Source organism: Condylostylus longicornis, unplaced genomic scaffold (assembly GCF_029603195.1).
Source record: "Condylostylus longicornis isolate FDR11 unplaced genomic scaffold, ASM2960319v2 ptg000018l, whole genome shotgun sequence".
NCBI classification, from domain to species: Eukaryota; Metazoa; Arthropoda; class Insecta; order Diptera; family Dolichopodidae; genus Condylostylus; species Condylostylus longicornis.
Window position 1 is genome coordinate 8,356,510 of NW_026577987.1, and position 10,479 is coordinate 8,366,988.

Here is a 10,479-nt window from a genome sequence, read left to right on the forward strand (position 1 = left end):
GATGCATTACATAAATATATATTACAGTATATATACTGTAAACATTCCAGAAATAGTATTTTATGTAGAACAAGTTTAGATTCGATTTTACTGCAAATAGCGTTTCGAGGGCAAATTTCTATTAAATTTTTTACCATTCAGAATATTAAGCAGATATTTTTATAATTTTGGACGGGAAAGAAACTGTTGGTCACTTAAAAATCAAAGAATTAATTAAGAACTTTCCAGAACTTAAAGCCAGTAAAATTCACTTGTTTAATTATGATTTTTGCAACTTAATAATTTCAAAATTAAAAAAAACTTTTATTGAACATCAATATTTAGTTCTTTCAAAAATAATTGCATATTTCACGCGGCAAGTTTGCATTTTGCCTTATACAAAAATCGAGTTTTAAAACTAGGTATTTTATTATTAATTAATAATTTAAATCACTAATCCAACTTTTACTAGTGTGGCTATTCCATCCATTGTAAAATTAATCTTTGAAAACTAAACCTTAACTGAAATGTGGCCTAAATCTGACTTATTTGTAAATGTTGATCTTCATTTATTTTAGAATAAACGATTTATAATTTTTTATAATCTATTTAGCGAAAATAAAAATATGAAATGCAAAGTTCAAACAACTGAAAATAAAATAGAAAAAGCCAATAAAAAATTTTCAGACATGTTGACTATAAATCTGAAAATCAAATTATGTACAAACATAAAATTTCATAATTGTAAAGCACCACTATTTTCTTTGGTTTATACCAATATACCATAAAAATTTAAAGCAAAAGGATATAGAACATCAACGTTTTTGTGACATTAAATTTAGTACAAAGAAAATACCTAAAAATTAAAAGTGAAAGAACTAAAAAAAATAGTTGAAAAGAAACTTTACTTTATTAAAAACTATTGCACATGCATAAAAAAAAAAAGAAATTTATAAAAAATTCTAAAAGTTTCATTTTTCAATTTAGTTAAGTGCCAAAAGAATTTCTTTCTTCTATTCATTCAATATCTTAATGTCTCTCATAAGTTTTTGTAACTTGAGAAAAAATTTTTTTTTTTAAATATAATTTTTTAAAACTTTAATTTTAGGTTGTTTTTCAAATCTAATATTCGCCATCTACTTAAACACCAGTAAAATATTACAATTCCCTTTTGGAATCACTTTGAGAAAATGAAAAATATTAGAAATGTTAAAAAAACCAAAATAAAAGGCATTCATTTTAAGGTTTTCGAACTCTCAAAAGAAAGGGGCATTTAAGGATTGTGGGATAGAGCAAAAATTCTTGCTAAAATTAACATTAATTTAGATTAAACAAGTAACAATATGCGATAATATAAAAATAATTGAAAACTTGTTTCTAAACTTTCTTTCTGTCATCTTTTTTTTTACAAAAACAACTCTGAGAAACCTAAAATAGTGACCGTGCCCTAAAATAAATCATACCAATTTACAAAATATTCATCGTTTACTAAAATTAGTTATAGCAAGTAAGTTTAAATCAAACAAATGTTTTGTAAAGTAGCACATTTCCCTTCAACAATAATGAAAAAATTTAAAAACAAAAACAATCTTTTATTTAAATTATTCTCATTAATATACCAACATTGCATATATTCGGGATGAGAACAATTAACTCTTCGAAAATCGAATTCGAAAACACACTAAGTTGGAATGTAAATTTTACTAAGTCAAAAAATATAATTATTTTGTTACATTTTGTGGAAAAATGTGGAAACAAAAATTTAAATTTTGCAAAACTCAATGGGAGGAAGTGAAAAATAATTTTCTGACAATAAATAAAAAGAAATATGTTTCTTAAATTCGGATAAATTGATAGTCGGAAAGGTGGACGAACAAACAGGATGGAACTAATAGGAACATATCAAATTTTTTCACATTTTAAGAAAAAACAATCAATCGAAAACCTACTTATGTTTGTAGAATTCAAAATTGCCTTACTTTTAAAACACAATAAGCTCTAAATCTGATATTTTTAAAATTTTGTTGAGGTAAGTATAAATTTAGAGAAGGAGAAGATATAATTGAAAATTTTATTTTGAATTTTTGTGATGCACAAACTTCAAATTAAAGCTAATAGGTAAATTTTTTCAATAATTTTTCAAAAAATGTTAAAACAAGGTAAGTGCGACAAATTTAAAATTAAAACATTTTTTTTACCCTTTCTTAGTAACTCTAATCTTGACATTTCAATTTTAGCTATAAAACGTGAACTCTTACATAATTTACATATTGCAAATATTTCGAAAAAATGTTAAAACCCGTTTTTTTAACAGCAACAACTATATAAGTGATTAACGTTTGCTTTATTATCAAATAAAATGAATTCGATCATATAGTAACAGGTAATTTAACGCAAAGATAGATTTCAAATTTTAGCTGGTTTAAACAAAATACATACATATGTATGTAGATACAAATCTAGCTTAAGAATATGAATGCGTGAAAACGTTTACTTTATCAGCCCATGTTCACCGCACAAGTTTTAAACTCCACTTTTGGAATTTACTCAACCTATTTCTATACAATTTCTGCTCCTTTAAGGATTATAATTTACTCCTTTCAAGAAGTAAAAAAAATGTACATACCTATATCACAAAAATGCAATTGTGGCTGCATACATTGCAAACAAGTATTGAAAAGAACACAATATGCAATAATATAAAGTAATGTACAGTTGGTGTAATCTAGTTTTAATATACCACAAATCTATTTTTTTTAATGTTTTTGTTCTTAAATGCGGATTTTGTGGTTTTAAAACACATGGTGTCCCATAGAAAATAATATCATTCCTTTAAAAATTTTATATACCAGGCTATTGCTTGTACATAATTTAATTCATATTTTTTTAAAAATAAAATTAATTTAATAAAGCAATTTCTTTTTAATTAATTTATAAAAAAGAAACGCGTTCACCACGCATATAAATCTAAAAATGGATCATCTCCACTGGAATATTAACGTACCTACAAGGTCTTGAAACAATTATAAATTATGATTTGCAACATATCAAATTTCTTATCCAGAAACGGTTAATGAAAATGTAATGTAAATAACCTGCCGATTTAAAATTAGTGATAAAAGAATTATTAAAGTGATAAAAGAAATCAAACTTTAAAAAAAATATTACTAATGACTATGAGCAAATTCATTACTTAACTACATAAGTGTATAGACGACAAAATATTAAGAATTCATGATGATTTTATATACAATCAATGTTTCACATTGCTGGGATTTTCTTTAATTCTTAGTTCTTGTAGTAACTTTATAAAATTTCTTTTCTGAAATATTCAAAAGAAAAATTTTTCAAAATTCAATCCAGTCATATATTACCATAAACAAACATTTAAATACTCTTAAACTAAATAGTCGAATTAAATAAAATCAATAAGACTAATTAAAGATTAAAGAAAAAAATTACTAATTAAAGAAAAAATCACTATTAAATTAAAAACATAATTTAACTAGTTTCTAAATGTATTTCAGACTCCCTCCAATTTCTTTGTATCATTTCAACTATTTGCATATAAAGTGTTGACTTTGTAAAATAGTAGCCCACGCATACTAAAATAAAGCACCAAGCTAAATATAATAAATAATCAGGTTCTCGTTCAACTTTATTTGGTAGAGGTCCACTAAAATCTTCTGAAGTGACAAAAGGGGATGGTGCAACACTAGGAATATCTGTATGTCTTGTAACAAATTTTGCAAAATTATAAACTGTAGCTGCTGTATCATTGAATTTTACAACTGGTCTTCCTTGGTGAAAAAGTAATAAAGTTGGTAGGCCAACAATTCCAAAGTCTGTGTTAAAACTTCGAAAACGAAAAGCATTAATAGCTGCTACTCTAATATCAGGATATTGTTTTGCTAATGCATTGAAATGTGGGGCTACAATTGCACTCGCTGTACATGACTTGGCGTAAAATAGAATTAATGTGCAACTTCCTTCAACATTTCGCTTTGTTGAATTTCCGTGCGGTGCCAGTAATGTTATAACATCTTTAACTGATTCAACTATGTTAACAGTGCCATTACCTAAATTTGGTGCACACTTTACTTTAATTAACGGCCTTGGACCGGGCGCATTTGAGTTTGAAATATCAATTTCATCTTTTTGATTGAGGCCACAATTTCTAACATCCTTCAGTGAAACATAATCAATAAAGTTATAATTACATACACCGTTTCCCGCGTTCAATACCGATGAATTTTGCGAATCGTCATCTGAATCTTTCCTATTATCTGAATCATAATTAAAAAAATTCGCCCAAAATTGAAGTCCACGAAGTTCTATTGATTGAACTGTTATAGCTGCAAAGATTTTTTTTTAGTAAAAATTGTTTAAAATGTAGTTTTGAAATCTAACTCAGCAAAAGTACAAATCCAAGTCGAAAAATAAGCATTTCTTATTAAACTTATACGTCTTAAATTCTCTCAACTTTTGGAATTAATACAAATCAAAACAAAGATTTTGATTGTTTGCAGTGAAATTTGATAGATTGATTTGTCAACCTATAATGAAGTTTAGAAAGTATTTTCCTTTTTGTTTTTGACACTTCTGTAAAGGAAAAAGCGCTAACGTTGGCAAATATGAAAAGTACAATTAAATAAAAGTTATAAAAAATTGTAACTTAAGCAACCTAGTGTCCAGTTTTCATATAATAATATCCATTCCTCATTCAGTTTCTAATTTTGTATTTCCAATTTTACATTTCTCTTCTTATATCATCAAAAAGTTGAATTATAAGTTAAAATAAAATTTTACCATGTATACATAATAAATCTTCAAAATTGCCGGCATGTGATTGAAAAATTTGAAATTGAGCATATTAGACTCAAACTAGTATGTGTTTTATTAATATGTGACGTATGAAAATGGTGACATTCAATAATCAATAATCGGTATAAAGCACCTAGTCCTTGAAATTATACATGGTTGTAAAATAAATTTTGTCTACACATAAAATGTTATTAATTGGTTTTTTTTTTGTGCTGCGTTATATTTGGAGAAGTAAAATTTTCGAATTCATTTTACAATTTTAACACATAAACTTGCTAAAAATAGAAATAGTTCGAATATTTTGAACTAAACTTGCCATTTTATTAAAAAAAAATACTTAAAAAAAGTGTATTTCTTTACAATCTACTGATTTTCCGTTCAATAAATTTTGCTCAGTATAAATCCATTCTTCCAATAAACAAATCCATGTAATTTCCAGCAGAATTGACATTTCTTCCTGCTGACAGCTGTTGCGTATATTTTTTGACACTTCGTTTGAAAAAACTTGTTTCCAAAAATGTCACACACAAAATCTGTCATTTTTTCACACAACCAAATCCATGACAAAAACGGCTTGCTCAGTTTCTTCTTATTTCTTTTTTTTTTATCAAACTTCAAATTTTACCTACACTACATCAAAAATCACATATTCGCATATTTTTTATTCTCTTTCGCATAATCTTTTACTCTTTCTCATAAAAATTATTCTATTCTATTTCTCATTTTTTCGGTGGATTGTAGTTTGCTACAACTAATATGTTGATTTTATTAATACATTTCACATTCAACAGCTACAATATTTGACAAGGAAAAATATCAATACACTGGTAGTTGGCTGGTTGAATAAAAATATTTTCTCTCTTTATGTGCATTGGCGATGAGATTTTTGTATCGTACGGTTGGATTATTTGTTCAAGATCAATTTATCGCTGTAATATTCGCGCTTCTAAAATTTTAATAAAATAATTTAAAAAAGGTGAAAAATAAATTAGAAATGAAAATTAACTGGTATTTAATTTAAAGTAAAATAATAAAATTTAATTTTCTCAAAAATTAACAATAAAAAACATTTATTCATTCACGTAATATACATACTTATAATTGTTCAACATTTTTTATCAAATAATTATATCTACACAGTTTAAGTTATTTTTAAATAAAGTGCAAATATTAATCTCGGTATTTTCGGCATATCACCAAAATATCATAAATTTTTAAAGGAATAAATTATTAGTTTTAAAAATATTTTCAGAATATTGAAGTATGCTGTAAGTGAATCATATTTCAAACTTTATAGGCACGTACATAAGAATGTGTGTGTGTTTAATAAAACATTCAATTTATGGAATAAATAAAAGTTCAAAGCAATTTTTAAAAAGTGTTTCAAAATTATTTTGTATATAATATAATATTAATTAAGTTAATTCAAATATAATAAAATATAAATTAAATTATATTTAATCAAATATTTTAGATGGAATAAAAAATTTATGTTTGTCACTTATTTAGTTTTAGACTTTTTTATATTAATTTTTAAATGCATATACTACAAACATACCTACACGGAAAAGACCATTAGTGAGATAAAATTGATGTCTACTATATATATATTTTTATACAAAAACGGGACTCACATATTAAATATAAATATGTAATTGAAATTCTATACACATACATACGTACACACCTACCCCATATAATAAATTTATATATAGCTATCTAACCGGATAGGTGCATGATGGCATATTTAGTTTTGCATATTTTACATTTCTTTACCTAAAAGCCCCGGCTTTCGATATATTTAATACCCATAAGCAATGTGGATTATAATTTCTATATATACACACATTTTATCTTCTACCGATTTTCTATGTGAATACATTTGTAATATATAATGCTTACATATTATGTATGTACATTAATATTCCATATTTAAATTTCCAGACAAAATAACTTGAAATTATAAATTTATATAGAATATATATGTGTGTACATACATATACAAATGGATATAATATGCAAAAAACAATACACTTGCACGCTTAAGTAAAATTTGTCTGAGCGCTTCAGTTATTTTTTTTTTTTGTTTTTCCTTGTGGAACTACCATTGTGTTGGTGAATTTGTAGAATTTTTACATGATTCATTGATAAATTTTCTCAAACATAAAAAAAAATATTTTTTTCTTATGGCTACAATACTTTTTTTTTTACTTGTCATCCATTCTAAAAATTAAAAATAAGAAAGCCTAAAATTAAATTTTTTATTTTTTGTTCTTTTTTATATTTAAGAATATTTAAAACTAGTGCTCCAGAAATATTTTAATATCAAAACCAATAATATTATGTGTAAAAGAGTGTTTATAAAATAAGAAAAACCAAAAGAAAAATTGCATTTTTTAATAATTTCAAATATTTTAAAATTTTTATATTGCATGTGTAATATTGTCAATTTTAAGTGACATTCTATAAAATATTATAAGTTCTTTCTATAATAAAATCTAATATTATAATTTTCAATAAAGTAAAAATTATAATTCTTAAAATACGCACACATTTAATAATTCACCCGTCCTGTGTGCATAAGAGAGAATGTGTGTGTGTGTGTGTGTTTAATACCACATTAAAAGAATTATTAATAAAATTAAAAAGCGATAAATTGTAGATAGAATACAAAGCTCCAAAAACCACATAGCACAACTACAATAATATAAGCAGCAACAACTATATCTTTGCAATAAAAATAAAAAATATCCAGACATTTGGGATTTATGTATGATTGTAATGTAATAATATAAGCAACTACTGAAGAGCAACAAAACAACAAAACCAAATTTGGAAATTTTAATAATAAAAAACAATTATTGAAATATTAAAGATATAATTAAATTTATTTTGTTTTTGGATTCAAATATATTAAATTTTTCGGTTTAATTAAATATATCATACTATTGCTTTAAAATTTAACAGTAAATACAAAATATTTCAATGGATGTTAACAAAAATTTTGGTTAAATCGAATATCGCATGAATAAAATATTTAAAGTATAATGTATGTAGTTCTCTAATAAATTTTGAGGCATGAAAAACTACAAAGCAACAAGAAATAATCATTAACATAAAAACAAGAAAAAAAAACAGCCAGCTGGTTAATTTTTGTTCAAAGATAGCCAAAACAAAATATGTATCTGTGTATGTGTGTGCATGTAATTTTTTAGTATTAAGGCTTACGCATGTCGCTTTACATATATAAATAGCAACAATAAATATTAAACTTGCAACAAAATTTGTAATAACAAAACAAAAACAAAAAAATTATAAAGTGAAATAAAAGCGGCGCTACAAAAATATTTTTTTATTCAATTTTGTTTGCTATAAGAAAAATTAACAAAGAAATTACAAAAATACATATTTTAATATTTTATTTTTAATATTATAATCTACTATTTGTATACAATGATATAATATTGCAAAAAAAAATAAATAAGAAAAATTTTATTCGGCCTTTTGGTTCTAAGTGATATAAGAGAGCACAAGTGTTATATTTATGACCAATAACTTAAATTTTATATGCATCAACAAAACAAAAATAAATCAGTTGTTCTCTTAATACTTGTTTCTTATATACACAAACACACAATATACAAGTAGAACACAATCGTTAACAAAAAAACTCTTGTTCTCTTCAAGTGTAGAATACCATTTAAGTATTTCAACAAATTCTGATAGCTACAAGGAAAATATTAAAAAACAAAACGCTTCAAGAAAAAAAAAACAACAATAAATTTTAATCCATTACATTTTATATAAGTACAACCAGCATACATACATATATAATAATATTACTAACAAAATCAAGTTTATATATTGTTTTCTCATATTGTGTGCATAAATATATATATATTTTTTTTATAAATCTCTTTTTAATAAAAGTATCTTATATCTCTTTCCAATAAAAATAAGAAGAGAAAGAAAAAACAATCTTTTTTAAGTAAATATGAAATGAAAATTAAAAAATATAGTTGTTTTTTTGTGTGTATTTTTTAAATTTATATAAAGCAGTGTTGCCATATCTTTAATAACAAATTAAAATTTAAAAAAATTACTTACTTAAATTTTAAAAAAATATTAATTAAAATAAATTATTTTTTATTTAGTTAAATTTCTTGCTTTTTAAATTAGTTAAAATTAATATTTGTTTGTTTAGTTTATTCTCGCATATTAATATAATAATTAATTTATAGTCTAATACAAGGTGAATATTAAAAAAATTGTTTATTAAAAAAATAAAGAATCAAAAAAAAAATCGTTTAATCTTTAATTTTTAAATAATCTTTAATAATTTAATTTTTAATTCTAAATTTATTTTCTACATTTTGCCTAATTTCTGTTTATTTTGTATGTTTTTAAAACAGTGAGAATAGTTAATTTTCATAGGTGGTAGTAAAATAAATTGCAATTTTTATCAATTAAAAATCAATTTTATATTATTTTTTTGTGTTAAATAATTATTTTTAAAGTTTTTTTTTTTACAAAAGTGATTAAAATATAAAAAAATTAAGTATTTAATTATATTTTAGAAGAGAATTAAATTTAAAAAAAATAAATAAAAATGCGCGAATTTAAAGTTGTTGTTTTGGGTAGCGGTGGTGTTGGTAAATCAGCATTAACTGTACAATTTGTATCCGGATGCTTTATTGAGAAATATGATCCAACAATTGAAGATTTTTATCGCAAAGAAATTGAGGTAAGTTTTTTTAAAATTAATTTTAATTGTTAATTAAAATGAATTAGCCTGCTCATTTATTAATTATATTTTTTCTTGATTTTATTGTAATTATACAAAAAAATTCACATAGATATTTATATACATACTATGTAATATATAAAATGAATGAATATTCAATTTTTTTTTACGATAACATGAATTAAATTGTTGGAATCCTAAAAAAATTTTAAATATTGGACTTAACCAATGAGTCATATTTAAATTTATATTATTTTTTTAGTGATTATTTATATATACATATATATATATATATATATATATATATATATATATATATATATATATATATATATATATATATATATATGTATATATATATATATATATATATATATATATATATATATATATATATATATATATATGTATATATATATACAAGTGTACAACTTCATATAAAAGAGTACTTTCATACTTAAGTTTATATATGTACGAATTTAAATACAAAAGTATTCCCATGAGAATATTGATATAGGGGAGGTAGGTAGATATGTAGCTACCGTATATTATGTATATTAAAATATAGGAGTATTTTTACAAAACGTAATATTTATTATGCATAATAATAACTTCTATAGTCAGGTTATTGATTTGTGTTGTTATGTGAAAATATTTTCAATAATTTTTTAGTTCGTTTTTTTTTTTTTTTGATTATTGAAATTGCATATATAAAAGAAAGGAAATTCAATAAAAAATATTACGTTGGTAAAGTTATAACTAAGTATTGTGCTATTTTAAGAAACGAACCCTAATTAGAAAATAGTTAAAAAAAAAGAAATAATAACACACTGAACGTACGTGCTTAATAAATAAAATTGAGATCAATGGCAGTGCGACTAATTATTCTAGAGAAAATTAAGGTTTTAACTTTGCCACAAAATTTTCCTAAT

General features: G+C 23.2%; 1 protein-coding gene and 1 long non-coding RNA gene across 2 annotated transcripts; one reads left to right on the top strand and one right to left on the bottom strand.

Annotated features, from left to right (window-relative positions):
- Positions 1-3,333: 3,333 nt before the first annotated feature.
- Positions 3,334-4,528, bottom strand: LOC129606403 (thioredoxin domain-containing protein 15). Its single transcript, XM_055516722.1, has 2 exons — positions 4,390-4,528; positions 3,334-4,334 (listed from the first exon to the last, which is right to left on the bottom strand). The coding sequence occupies exons 1-2, from the start codon at positions 4,424-4,426 to the stop codon at positions 3,481-3,483; spliced, it is 891 nt and encodes a 296-aa protein (XP_055372697.1). The 5' UTR covers positions 4,427-4,528; the 3' UTR covers positions 3,334-3,480.
- A 965-nt stretch (positions 4,529-5,493) lies between these two features.
- LOC129606264 (uncharacterized) lies at positions 5,494-8,578 on the top strand. Its single transcript, XR_008696758.1, has 2 exons — positions 5,494-5,885; positions 7,093-8,578. It is a non-coding gene; the product is annotated as an uncharacterized LOC129606264 (long non-coding RNA).
- Positions 8,579-10,479: the final 1,901 nt, after the last annotated feature.